Source organism: Trichoderma gamsii (assembly GCF_001481775.2).
Source record: "Trichoderma gamsii strain T6085 chromosome Unknown Scaffold_19.2, whole genome shotgun sequence".
Lineage (NCBI taxonomy): Eukaryota > Fungi > Ascomycota > Sordariomycetes > Hypocreales > Hypocreaceae > Trichoderma > Trichoderma gamsii.
This window is the reverse complement of record NW_020171356.1, coordinates 559,537-573,837: the sequence shown is the minus strand read 5'-3', so window position 1 is coordinate 573,837 and position 14,301 is coordinate 559,537. Positions and strand designations below refer to the sequence as shown.

General features: G+C 45.1%; 4 protein-coding genes across 4 annotated transcripts; 1 reads left to right on the top strand and 3 right to left on the bottom strand.

Annotated features, from left to right (window-relative positions):
* Positions 1-3,808: 3,808 nt before the first annotated feature.
* Positions 3,809-5,550, top strand: TGAM01_v205963 (cytochrome P450; the record flags this gene model as incomplete). The annotated part of the gene is made up of 5 exons (XM_018802945.1): positions 3,809-3,880; positions 3,942-4,724; positions 4,785-5,099; positions 5,165-5,331; positions 5,388-5,550. 5 exons carry the CDS (start codon positions 3,809-3,811, stop codon positions 5,548-5,550), a joined length of 1,500 nt encoding a protein of 499 aa, XP_018663711.1.
* Positions 5,551-6,068: 518 nt separating this feature from the next.
* TGAM01_v205962 (hypothetical protein) lies at positions 6,069-8,282 on the bottom strand (the record flags this gene model as incomplete). The annotated part of the gene is made up of 2 exons (XM_018802946.2): positions 6,069-8,006; positions 8,064-8,282. 2 exons carry the CDS (start codon positions 8,280-8,282, stop codon positions 6,069-6,071), a joined length of 2,157 nt encoding a protein of 718 aa, XP_018663712.2.
* A 1,427-nt stretch (positions 8,283-9,709) lies between these two features.
* Positions 9,710-10,222, bottom strand: TGAM01_v205961 (hypothetical protein; the record flags this gene model as incomplete). Its single annotated transcript, XM_018802947.1, has 1 exon — positions 9,710-10,222. One exon carries the CDS (start codon positions 10,220-10,222, stop codon positions 9,710-9,712), a length of 513 nt encoding a protein of 170 aa, XP_018663713.1.
* Positions 10,223-11,231: 1,009 nt separating this feature from the next.
* TGAM01_v205960 (hypothetical protein) lies at positions 11,232-12,780 on the bottom strand (the record flags this gene model as incomplete). The annotated part of the gene is made up of 3 exons (XM_024549760.1): positions 11,232-11,590; positions 11,645-12,038; positions 12,112-12,780. 3 exons carry the CDS (start codon positions 12,778-12,780, stop codon positions 11,232-11,234), a joined length of 1,422 nt encoding a protein of 473 aa, XP_024405519.1.
* Positions 12,781-14,301: the final 1,521 nt, after the last annotated feature.

Below are 14,301 nucleotides of genomic sequence, written 5' to 3'. Positions count from 1 at the left end.
GGATGGTTTGGTCTTGGATATGACGTAGGGAGCTCAAGCTGTTGATTTATCAGATGCTGCAGTTATTTGATAACTATTGATAAGTTCGAAGCTGTGTAATGAAGAGATTTAGGACTGTGGAGTGGCCTTCAGGCTATACCGGCGGGGGGACTTGTACAGTTGGGATATGGTGCAGTGTCATCGCAGCTATTCTCTTGGTGGATGCAGTCATGGAAAGTATGGGCTGGTATTCGTAGAGCATCAAGCAATCTAACAGAAGGCTGAGGTAGCTTGACTAACATGATTTTTTTGTTCGCTTTTGATTCATAATGATTTGCATGTGCGACAGAGATTGTTTACACAAGTCGCTGTTGCGACGTTTGGACATCTTGGCATATTCCTTGCTCTAGCTGCCCTTCGATAAAACACCTACATATGCACGGCTAAAATATATTTTTATTATCCCTTCATTGTTTGAAGAAATAGCTTGATTCAAGTACCTAAACATAACTCTTATCTTAAGGCAATCAATTGAATCATCCAACATCCGCGCGAATAGGTGAATCTGCTATTTTTATCTTCGAACGGGATCATATCCGATATAGATCATTCAACCGCCATAAACTTTATTGTAATTTCCAATGATACTCATATCACGTAAGCCGCTCAAAGAGTTGTACTCTCTGTCAATATTGTGTTCCTACTGTTTCTTACCAGGCTATAGATTTTGCGCCGACTCCTTGTCGCCAGCCTTTATTCTCTTTGGACACACGCGGCTTCAGCCGACACATATCAGCATTATCCAGCTGCTCAAAGCTGAATCAGAAGAAAATCATAGTGTAAGCTAAAGATCGTCGTATTTATTACGGAATCCCAGATCCCCCGCATCTCATATCGCCTGGCTCTGGGGTAACCTAGAGCCCAATTGTCGCTGCAGTATACATGACCAACATCACGGTACATGCAGTTACTAACTAACGTTGGCTACAGGGATGATCTGCGTGATGAATAGCATCATAGGTAGGTTTGGCGGGTGAGACATCGATTGAATATATAGAGCTATGCATTGCTGCCGTTTCATCTCGCTTCTTTCACCGGTTCTCGGTTGCCACTGAAAGAACCACTTTGTTACATCAATGGCGCCCCGAAAGTCATGCGAGAACACTGAGGGTACTGCCGCGAAAGCAGAGAATACGCATATGCTTCTAGAAACGGAGAATATCATCAGTCATGATCCTCTTCTCGCCTGCGCTGCTGATTCGCAGCAATTAGGTGTGTCGAGTCTCATATACACGTACATCAATGATGTCTATCATCCCTTGTAGTAGAGGGTTTGCAGCGGGATTTAATGCGTAAAGCAGCAAACATCGGCTATAAGTAAGAACTCAAGCGACATTATTCCAGTATCCAGGTATTCGCTATAGCATTCAGCATTATGGGGCTACTTCCGTCTATTTCAGCAACGCTGTGGTTTTCTGTCCCTGCAGGCTCTGTTGGTATGGTGTGGGTAAGTCAATTTGATTACTCCTAAAAGTATATCATGATGCTGACTACTCTCAGGGATGAGTCCATTCTATCTGGGCAGATTTAGTGTAGTTGTGTCAATCCTAGCACTGTTTATTTGACGTTTGCTGCTATTCTTTGCATGTTTCCTACGCTCCTTGATCGTGAGTCAACAGTTCTCAGCTCTTATCTCCTATGTTGTCCGCCATACTTCCCTTTATCAATTTTTCTTTTTTTACTCAACTGTAATAAACGTGAACTGCTAGTATCTTCATGACAATATGCTAACTAGGAGCAAGCAACTGTCATGAATTTTTCTCCAATTGTCAATGGAGCGATCTGGGGAGGTGCGCTACAATACCAATTCACATACGCCCACACCTGGTCCAAGGGTCCTGTACACAATTCCCATATTAACATGGAGGAAGAAGAGAATATTTCGGCTCTTAATTTTGGGGCATGTGTTACGGACAATACCCCTCAAAGTTAACTGCGATAGCATGCGACATACAATTGAAACATGTCTTCAACTCTGCATGTCGCCTGGTACTAGATAGCCCGTCATAGTAACCCCGATCTCTTGCGGGCGTAATCAGATTTGCAGAATTCTACCCCGACGAATTTAGGCCCAGAAACAGAAAATTAGAAGCATTCCATAGTATGCGTTATTTAGATTCTGCAGATAATAGTTTCCTATATAGCGCCAGTTAATCGGAGCCTATTTAGTTTGGTACCAAGAAATAAATTCTTGCGCAGAGAGTTTCCAATGTTGCTGCAGGATAAGTAAACATACAGAGAAAAGAATAGTAATACAAATCCATAGTGTTAAAGCTAGAGCATAGACAGCTAGATCTGCTTCTTTGGTAGGCCACACAAATAGTGCAATTCGCTGGTAGTAACACCTGGAGGGCGCATGATATGCGCTACAATAACTCCATATGTAATCTTCAAGTTACCAAACGCCAGATAGACATTATGGATGAACAAGCCAGCAAATTGAATAAAACTGTTACGAATGCATTTGTAGATTGCTTCATCACGAGAGTATACATATTTTTACAAGTAAGATTGTCATTCTCTTTTCGCGCTGATACGTCGACGTTTTTATCAACAACTTTTTTAACCAATACGGGTGTCGGCTGTAATGGTGGGGGAAAGAGATTTGCTAGTGAGGGCAGAAGGTAATAAGTAATCCAACTACTTGTTGCTAAGCCCGCTATTAATATTAACCCGTGTAGAGCCTGTCATTTCGTTTTGGAGGAGCGTAAACGTTTCTTTGATATACCAACAGTAGATTGGCCACAATTGGCGCAAGATGATAACATTATCCGCTACGATCGACGCATTGAAATAGGTATTTGAACCTAAGCGAAAAGCGCATTAACTCATACTTAATGTAGAAGTATGTCTATGAGGTCAATATTCCCTTTTGGATGCCCATGTAGGCCTACGTCGTGACTTGTCATTTACGCTTCGTAGAAGCGTTGCGTTACGAACCCGAAGGTCAGCGTGCAACGCCAGGATTACAACAGGGGCTGAGCGCATCACAACAGAACAGGGGCCTACTTAAAGGGACTATACGCTTGTGCAATGTTAAGGATAGATGGGAAATGGGAACGCTTTTGTTAATACTGAGTATGTAAGACTAAGTGAATAGATATATCCTGAAAGCACAACTAGTAAGAGCTTCGTGTGGTTTGATCGGATAATAGTTTAAGCCTGGGTTGTGTGTCAAACAGCTAGTCAACATATTATGATCGAAAACGTGAATGAGCGTTGGAAACTCGTTTATGAAGTTGACTGGCTTCTGTTAAAGGAGACAACTCACAAGGAAAGTGCACAACCAGTAGGCGACCAGTGCTCTCTTCCCCAATTAGAAATTCCTAGAATCACTTACAGAAAGTGCCCCGACCGGCAACTATCCCGAGTAGTAAGTATTGCGAGCATATGATACATCACACCGGAAAGAAATCAATGCTCTAGGTGACCAAAAGTGGACTTTCAGCCAGCCTCTCCATGTCCACGAATCCACAAATGCGGCTTCAACAGGGGCGCCGCGTTGGATTAGTCGTGAAGCGGCCGCAAACCCCGCTTATCAGAAGTGTTGCTAGGATGTTGGATGCTAGAATAGAATATGTCTAGTTTTGGCGGATTTGTATACACTTATTGCCCAATAGGTTATAAACTAGCCATTTTCCCATTTGGTCTTCAAGTTCCGTACATACTTAGGGGCCCAATAGACTCATTGTTGGCATGTAAGAGTGCTCTCATGAGGTATGACTCTTAGAGAAAGAAGTCATTTCATTGCAACTAACTCTACATCAATATGGGGCTCATACAAGATTCAAATACTTCTTTAAAGCCCAGTGTGGCACTGCCACTGCTAGCAGTCATATCGGTACGATCTTCAATTCTAGTCACTGCTGAGAACCACTTGTTACCTGACACAACAGAATTAGGGGTTACTGTATATCACATACACTGTGATTTACAATCTTTTTTTCCACCCTCTCAGAAAATTTCCAGGTCCGAAACTCTGGGCACTTCACTATGGATTTTATGCCCGTTTAGAGCTCTCTGGCGAAGGCCACCGAAGAATGGTGAGAATGCACATGAAGTACGGCCCAGTCATTCGAGTCGCCCCAAACCATCTAGCTTTTTGCCATCCTGATGCGATGAATGATCTTTCATCTCATCGAAAGCCAGGCCAGCTTGAAAATGGCAAAGAAGAGTCCCGCAGCTTGAGTGTCCCCCACAGCATCATTGGCGCATCCCGTACCGACCATACTCGAATGCGAAAAGCCATGACAAACGGATTTTCTCAACAGTCAATGATCAGCCAGCAGCCTCTGATCAAAGTCTACATCGACAAGCTATTTGAGAAATTTAAAGAAGCAAGTAAAAAAGGGGACAAAATTGATGCGGTTGCGTGGTATAATTACACGACTTTCGATATCGTTGGGGACTTGGCTTTTGGTGAACCATTTGGGTGCCTTCAGGAATCTACCTACCACCCCTGGGTGGATCTTATTTTTAAAAGCATTAAAGGTATAGCATTTGATTCATCTTTTAGACGTATGGGCTATCTTCATGCTATCCTCATGTCCTTGATTCCCAAATCGATGAAGGATAAATTTGAACAACACAAGAAGCTATCGGAGGAGAAAGTTTTGAAAAGATTGAAGTCGGATACAGATCGAAAAGACTTCATAGCTTCCATGGCGTCCAGGAAAGGGAAAGATGTAAGTGATGGAGGAATCTGAGTCTTCCTAGACGAAGCTCTATCTGCTGACTTCATCTAGGAATTAACTTTACAGGAGCTTGCTGTCAACGCTGGTATTCTAGTCATCGGTGGTTCAGAAACAACAGCAACGGCACTCTCTGCGGCAACATACTTCCTTGGTACGAATCAAGAACCTCTGAAGAAGCTATGCGAAGAAGTCCGGTCTGCGTTCAACAATGAAGCAGAGATCGACTTGTTTAGCGTTGGCCGTCTCAACTACATGCTCGCCGTTTTGGATGAAACAATGAGGCTTCACGCGCCGGTTCCAGCCACAACTCCGCGAACTATTAATGAGTTGGGAGACACCATTGCAGGCTACTATGTGCCACCAGGGGTACGTGTCGTTCGAGTCTTCCTCCAAAAGCCGTAATAACTTCTAACGAACAGATTTTACTCTAGACAAATATTGATATCTGGTACTGGACCATGTTCCATTATCCTGAATATTGGACTCAGGCAGAAGATTTTATCCCAGAACGCTGGCTGGGGGATTCGCGATTTGAGCATGACAAGAGACAAATCTTCACTCCTTTTTCCGTTGGGCCTAGAAACTGTATAGGCAAGAAGTAGGTTCATCGCAAAGGCCTCGCTTTTAACCGATGCTAATACATGACCGATCTAGCCTTGCGTATGCCGAGATGCGACTCATCCTTGCCAAGCTCATTTGGAATTTTGATATTGAGATTGCAGAAGAAAGCATTGACTGGGACAAAAAGTGCGGATGCTATATTCTATACGAGAAGGGGCCCCTTTACGTTTATCTGAAGCCTAGGAAGAATAACTGAAATGGAAGCTAAATGAGCAAGAGCACGATTGACGCATCAGCCCTTTTATGCTAGATAGCACAAACTTATAACCGGCTGAATTAGAGACATTCAATAGAGACATAGTATTGTTTGTCTGATCCTTGCAGGCGCAATGCTCTCGATTCGTCCGCTATGAAGATGGGTATCACGATCTATGGAGGAAAATGTCCAAAGCAGCGATATACTGTGCAAGTTTGATGTGTTTTAGGATGAACCGATAGAATCCTAGTGTAAGGGAATATTGAGCAAATGGGGAGGAATGGTAGAGAGATATCAATTAGAATTGTAAATGGACTATCTGCTCCATGCTTTTATGTGCTTAAATTGTGATGAATGGAACTCCATTTAATTTTACAAGATCCCCTAGTCTGTAAATGAAAAATATGCCTTAGGCTACTGATATCTACCTACGTGGCATCAAATTTGTTGGTGGTGTTCAAAAGCTACCTTGATCTGAATGAGCCAGAGCAATCTATTTTACTTAGATCTTATGCAAGTTACCAAAGTTGCCGCACTATCTCTTCATCTCTGCCCCAGGTCTCAGTCGCCGTCTTTATTACCTCCTCTGTGATAGGAATCTGGCCATAGCGTCGATCGAGAAGTAATTGTATAACTTCTTTGCCTTGTTTTATATTTTCTGCCGCCATTTTTAACACCTCTTCCGTAATAGGGACCTGGTCTCCGCGCTGGACAAGGAATAGTTCTATAATCTCCTTGGCTTGGTAGGGATTTCTTGCTGCCTGTTTTAGTACCTCCGCAGTCATAGGGACCTGACTTCCACGCCGGCTGAGAAATAATGCTATGACTTGCTTGCCATGGTGGTAATTGCCTGCTGCTACTTTCAACACCTCCTCAGTGATGGGGACCTGGTCCTCATATCGGTCCAGAAGTAGCTTTATAACTTCCATGGCTTGCCCGTAATTCCCGGCCGCTGACTTTACTATACCTTCAGAAATAGAGATTTGGTCGCCGCGTTGTGATAGGAATAATTCTAATAGTTTCTTGCCTTGGTAACGGTTATTTGCGGCTGCTTTTAATACCTCTTCGCTAACAGGGACTTGATCTCCGCGCCAGTCGAAGAATATTGTTAATATTTCCGTGGCAACTGAATCATCTCCCACCGCTGTCTTCATCACTGCATCAGTGATTGGGACCTTGTCTCCGTGTACGGCGAGGAGTAGTTTCAACAATTCTTCCCGAAATGGTTTTATGATTTGGAGTACTCCTCTCTCTGTGACCTCGAAATAATCCCCTCTCCGCCCTAGAATGTCAGCCATGATCCCCAGCCCTTTAGCCTTCCGGCGTAGAAACAGGGTCTCCCAACGCGCGGAGAGTGACGGCGGACGAGTTATCTTGATTATCGCTGTATAAGTTTGGTACCATACTTCGAACGTCGCTTCATTAGCTTGATGCCTGAGTCTGTACATTCTTCTGTAAGTTTTTATGGCTTTTTGGAAGTTTTTGATGGCATTTTCATAGCTTTCCGCGTCTTTCCATAGCCATCCAACGTAGTGTAATCTGGCCGCTTTTCCCCAGCGATCATCTGTCTCTTTCTTCGTCTTTGTAAGAATGAAATCTCGATTGTTCAAGAAACACTCGTAGTCAATCTCGTATAACTCTTCACAAGGAGTTTCCCAGTCCCATACAAGTATCATTTCGCGATGGAAGGCTTGTATTTCTCGCGAACAATCCAGCCAGTCGAAAGGTGTCCCCTCAAGCCGCTTGTTTCCTATTGGGGTAACGGCAATTGCGACAACGACACAATAATCCTCACATGGCCTTATGATTGTAGGCTTTGAAGCGCCTTGCAAAAGACAGATAACGTCACCCTGCTGGATGGATTTTGCAGAAGCCTGGAGAGTCCAGCAACCATCCCACCTCCACCGGTCGTCAGAGCCGTTGTCTACAGCAATATTAACATCGATACTCTGTCTCTCGTCCCAAGCGCCGGCGCTGGATACCGAGACTACCTTTCCAAGAACGCAGCCTACATGCTTGATAACTGCGACTTGCTGGTCGTCCCAGGTCTCGACAAGTGCTTGCTCACCGATGAGAGAGTGAACAAGTTGACGAAAGAGGTCTCTCCACAACATGTTATAGTTGGGTAGTAGGCCTCTTGGAGTATCAGAGCTCATACCAAGCAAGGCATAAATCTTGTCCCGCAGATCTTTTGCCTTGCGGTTATGATACATATCTACTAGCTCCCCGAGAGGACAGATATTAAGAGAAAATCTGTCTGAGAAGGTAGCCAGATGTTTTGGTCGCAGGCCTGCGCCCTTTATTAAGTAGGCCGCCGACCGGATACGATTTCGCGTGGCTGGATCTTTAAAATCGTAGTTAAGTTTGGTTAGACTCGTGCAGAATGCAAATCCGTCCATATCCATGGAGTGAAACATCATTACAACGTGCCTAGCCGCAGCTACCTCCTGGAGTACCTAGAGAGAGAACATCAGCAAGTGCCTACTGACTCCATCAGATGTCTGGAGCCTTACCCAGATACGCTCAAACCATGATCGCTGAAGAATTGTCTGGATTGCAAGGCGGGCTGCCTCGTCGTCAGAAGGCTTTGCCGGCTGGCCGCTCGCAGCGTTACTTATCTCTTCAAGCGCTCGACAGGCATTGTCTAGGATCTTGCTGTCCTCTGGATGGCTGCCCATCGCCTCTTCAAGCCAAACTATTACACGGCTTGCTTTAGCGTATATACTCGCCATAGCTTGAACTTGGCGATTCCGCTCTTCGATGTCATCCTGGTTGATGCAAATAGCATCGACCCATATAATTCGTTCGAATGAGCGATCCCGGAGTCGTAACAGAGCCGCGTGAAGGTTTCCGTAATATACAGATCGCCTTCGTCGGTTGAAATACGCCTAGGCTTCTCTTCAGAGCCCCATACATAAGATAAAGCCTCGTAGAGGTGAGTCCCTTTCCCCGAGTCCAAAAGAGGATACTCGAAGAGTTGACAGTGCACCGGAGCATGTTCATCTAAATGCGGCTGCAGCCGAAGTAGACGAATAGAATTAGGTGGCAGAGAAAAATAACGATACACAGCTGCAGGATTAGAGACCGGATTTGCCGTCATGGCACACCCAGTGCCGCATTCCGCATTCTCTGCCCGAGGCGGAGAGAGGGCGTTGGTAGTTTCGCATTCTATACCTTCTATACCAAGAATTTCGCTCTCCGGAACTATACCCTGCTCTGATTGATTCGAGTGCAGTGCTTTTGAAACCATGTCTTTGATCAGAGATGAGGCGGGAGCGTAAGCATAAATCTACTGAAGTCCTGGCAATATCGTGGTAATGGAGGGGAAAGTGAGAATGCATAAGGTAATGAAAGCGAGAATACTAGTAGGTAGGGTAGCTGTCAGAACATGATCCGAAAGCTATGGGGTGATACGTTAAATAGCGGCTTAGGCAGCCAAGCAGCTAACAACTGGAGTGGTACATGTACGCAGTTAGCCAGCATGTTAGGTTAGTAGCCCACGAGTACCAAGGTGCATGTAGGGTGGGGCTCTCTGTGCTTTTGCATCGCGAATATGGCCTTTTCCCCAATCACCTTGTCTCTTTTGAACTTGGCTCTATTCCGGTATAAATCTCTAACATTAGGAAAACGGTTTTCCGGCTACTTTGCCACATTGCTTGAAAGTTAGGGCTGTATAAGAAGGCTGAAGAATCAATGTGGCAGGCAATGACTTATAGCTTTTGGAAATTGAGCAGGAGGGTAGATAGTCTATTTGTCCCAATTCACTGTCAAGATACTTAGAATGATGTATGACTGAGGATTTTCCCATGCATTCATAATACTTCGCAATAGTGAAAGAGGGCCTTTCAATCATTCCCTTGCTGAGCACGCGATATTTTGAGAGTCACATGTTACGTCTTTCAATTGTCTGAAGAAGATGAATCTTTGCTGTCAAGAGGACAACTTATAAAAAGAGTTAAACAAAGGATTATTGCATTATCAAATAGGCATGTTGAATGCCCTCATAGCAGACTATCAGAATAGACTTTAAAAACTCTTTCGAGGACTCTGTATCCTCCTTCCAACTCGCTTAGCCGAAATCTAATCATCTCGTGATCACTCTATGGAAAAAGTAAGCTAGTTTCGTCATTGTAGCACATGAATTGTCTTACCAGCATATTTAGCATAGACCCTGGCTCTGCGCCAGAAACTTGATGCCGTCCTGTTCGAATTCGCCGAGGTCGACACTCTCATCCAGCCTTCCCAAGATACCCGTGCCAGTGAGGTGAAGTTTCAATCCCAATTTGCAGTTCGATCGGACAAATCGACTTTGCAAGTCGACATATAGCGTAGGTCCAATAATGGGAATACTAGCTTCCCAGCGATGGGCATCCGTCCAGTCATTCTTGAAGTAAATATTCACCGTATCCCACTGGTTTATGTGAACGGGGCTAGCATTCGCTATGATGTGAGTAGGCGCCTCAATGTGATCGGGTTTGAGATTGATGCCTGGGATGGTAACATCGACGTCAACAATGCCGTAATCATGATAGAAATGAAAGTCGATTGGAATGTCGTAATCTTCCAAGGCAGCATCTATTGCCCTTGCCAAACCGCCATCGGGCATTGCCAGAGCAGCGGCTTGTGGCAGAGCGATGATGCCAATAGGAGCGAGAAAGGTGCTAAGACGCATGATGGCTAAAAAGCTGACGAGTGTATAGTAGAGCTTCTGATCCAACTATCGCAAAATGATCTGATATTCGCAACCAAGTACGAGCGATTTGACCGGTCTATATATACACCGCCAGATACTTGTTATTACGGCTGACATGGTGATCTGAGTAAGAGTAGTACTGAATGTCTCATCTTATTTTGACTATCGAGTCTTGTGTCTCGATTGCAACAGTGACATATCTAACAAAGATGTGTGGCTCTGTGTTGAAATACTGTCTCTGGCCCGAACATATGACGTTTACATAGATTTCGCTACATAAGACGCATGGTGCTCAGAATTGGAAAATGCCCTCTGTAGAGAGATGAATAGTTTGAGAGTTTAAGTCTTCAGCTTCAGCTTCAGCTTGCTACTCCTAAAATCTATTTGTACGCCGTTTATCTAATAGAACTTTCCGAGGCAGTTTATCATCGCTCAACGCCGCGCCGATGTTCAGAGAAAAAGGTCCCAAAAACATGACGGAGATGTCCAAATCAATCTGCTATTTCTGACAGCTCATAAAGACAAATCACTTTTCGAAGCCCTTTGAGCTTGTATTGAGATCTTTTCGCTGGCCATATCCGACACTACGAGCCGTTTGTTTCGGTTTGTTTGAGACATTGTGTGGGCTTATTATAATAGCCATCACACGGGGCATCTTTATGAGTAATATCGCGGGAATGATGACGTATTTCCAATGCCCCTTGGGCTACCATTTTGCTCGTTTGCGTAGTCCTACAGCCTGTATCAATTAGATTAGCCTACATATTGTGTATATGTAAATGAAGCCAATAATTTAGTGTCTCGGACTTGAAGGTCAAGTAGTTACGAGTATCACAGAAACATATGCTATAGGCGAATGAGAGGCCATATGATCTCGAAATATTGCATTAATTAAAGCTTATAGCAGCTAAATGAAACGGAACGCTGGAAACTTATAATATGTCTAAAACTGAGCAAAGGAACAGGGTATTTGTACAATTAATGAGTATCATCCCAGCGGCACATTTCCGACAACGGACCAACTTGAGCCATCGTATTTTACCTCTCTTATCCGCCCATCTACCAAGTAGTAGCAGCGGGCCATGTCGTATTTCGACTGTAAGGGGGTGTAAGAGAAAGCAGACGGCATGAGGCAAGCTATATCTGTGCCCTTGTCGGGATTGCCAAAAGAATCTGGTGCTGATGTAGTTTGCCAGCCTTTATCATCATCCATCCAAGTTATCTGAATACCGTCTGTTTTATCTTGCCACAGAATGTAAGTATTCATTGGGCTATCTGCCTTGGAAGTTCGCGGTACGGAGAAGGCCCCAATGGGAGACTCGGACGGGACGGCAACAGCTGGAGCATCTGCGATTTCAAGTTAGTTTGGCAAAGATGTGGTGACATTTACGGTCAACTAACCCGCTTTCAATGAGGTAGTCGAGCTACTTCTCCCTTCGGCTTGGAGCTTCTGGTCATCACCCTGGTAGATGAAGTTTCCGCCGCCTTTCCTCGCTGAGCTTGCTGAGTAGACAATCTCTGCCAGGGCTGAATGATTCTGTGGAGAGATACTCAGAGGGTTCTGTAACCATTTGCTGCTCGTGGTATAATAAGTTTCTTGTAACTGGCCAAGATCGTCTTGGAAGATAAGGCTAGGCCAGTATGTTGCGAGTCTCGAGTATGGACCTGGCTTCAGGCCGAGTGAGGAGATGGTTCCGTTCATGTTTCTGGTTGCTGCTCCCGGCGTCTCTTGGACCTCCCATTCCTGTATTTGTCCCAATTTATCCACATAAAAAACATCAGTTTGTGTATAATTCTGTGTGATGAATATGAAGTATTAGAAAGAGAGCACACAGCCACAAAGTGTCCAAGGACAGGAGAAGACTTACATTTCCAGAATTGACTGCAGAACTGAAATACACGGTAGTGTTATAATTGCACGTCGCAATAGGACTACCTAGCCTAACGTCTGGGCCGGGAAGGGTTGTTACTGTTGACCACATGCCATCTGTGGAGTCGTAGCCTATCATACGTAAATGTCCATCCTTTCCCTGATAGAAAAGGCGGATGCTATAGCTGGACGTGGTTGTCCACCAGCCGGTTACTGAAAGGCTTGAACTGGAATGAGCAGCGTTTGGCGACGTTGATGAAGGGGTTGGAGAGGGCGTTGAAGAAGAAGAGGTCGAAGAGGAAGTTGAAGAAGGATCTGATGAACTCGAGGCTGTGGTGGTATTGTTGTGATGTCGCGATCCCACAACGCCACCTACTACGGCGGCCACAATCACCAGCACGAGAGCAACGGCTCCAACAATGAGCCACAACTTCTTTCTTTGCGGACTCCTTTGTGGCAACGGCTCTTCAACGGCTGCTTCTGTATCGGCCTTGATCTTGTTGCTCGCATCGATCATTTCGCCATTCACTACCTCCAAGCCATCGTAGGCGCCGTACACCTCAGGCGCGGTCGTGCCACTGAGTCTGTGGTTGACCTCCAATGCTGAATAACCACCTTCTGAGGGCGCCCCCAGCCCCGCAGCCTCATAACTGGGTAGCGTGCTCATAGGAGCGCGAGGTGACGGAAGCAACTCGTCGTAGATAGATTAAAGACAAAGCGCAAAGAACAGAGAATAGAGAAGAAAAATAGAATTGCACCCGAGGTAGATCTTTGAGTTGGGCTGGGAGATTCTACTAGAGGGAGACTCGCGTGGGCGAAATCAGCCCGTTTGCGGCTCTCAACCGCGAAATCCACCGCAGCTCGTTAGCCATTGTCATGGCCTGGTCAATAGCCAAGGATAGGCAGAAATGCATCAGAAAGGGGTTACTGAAGGATTCAGGATTCCTTGCAAGAACCAATTGTAAGGCTGCAGAGTGAGGCGCGAGGTTTAAGATCGGCGGCTAAATGCCCAATAGATCACAACTCACCAGACCCCATACGGGCTGGGGTGGTTCGCTGCTTATGATAGACCCCAACATTCAGTTGCTGTGCTTCATGCAGATACTACTGGGTCTACCTGCTATTTTCATAGGCCTTGGCAAGTTATCAATACCACACTGGATGCGTTTATGATTGAACTATGAGGTTTTCAGCCGGCCTATTCGGGACGTTCTCTTGCCCTTCAAGGCTAAGGGCGGAATTTGCCATTCATAAGCAAGGCGGACAAGCTAGGCACAGTTGACATGGATGCTGCTTATTTATTCAGCGAACCCCATGTCTGAGTTCTTAGCTCTTGATTTTGGCTTTTCTTAATTTAAGATTGGCGTTCCTCCCCTGCCTGTTGTGGCACTCAACTAGGCAAGCCGCTCGTGGTTAAGATGCGCTTCTCACAGTTTCACTTTTTCACATCCTGTAACATACTGTGGCTGACTTCAAGATAGTCGCATCTGGATTTAGGCTATGCGTCATGAATCAGCGAAGTATTCTACAGGTACTACATGCTTGCGAAAGCGGAGAGTTGCAAACAACAATTAGAAACGTAATGTGGAAGCGGAAAATTTGGAAGTGGGCAATGGACTGAGGGGAGGATTATAAACAATCACCTTGCATGCCACCCTTGCTCAGCCCGTACAGATGGGCACGCAGGGGACAAAAAGTTAAAAGAAGAATACAGCCATAAAAGCACAGCTCCTTTGTTAGGTGAACTGTTAATGTGTTGTAAGAGTTGTCAGATATACTCTGGAATATGTAGCTTTTACTTCTCCTTTTACTACAGTTGCTTCTGATACTATCTCTACCGCTTCCACCGGCAGAAAGATTCACAACTTTAGCGTTCGTTTTTCCTACTTGTTCACTTTGGGGTCCCTATTGTTGCCCCACCCTTGACGGAGCACTTTGTCCTCGCCTGCGGGTTAAGATCATTCGCGGCGGCTATCTTGGCTAGTTCATCGACTCCGAAAGACTCAACAGCATCTGTCGTGTCATCGCCTTATTCAACGCTTCTTCAAGCTCAATGTTAACCAGCATGATACAGGCCTTCGACGCTTTAACCGCTTCTGTTACTCTCCAATCCTTCACTATTAAGCGTAGTTTTACTCCGCAATCCAATACATACAAAGGCATACCTAGTTCTGTGCCTCAATTTTAA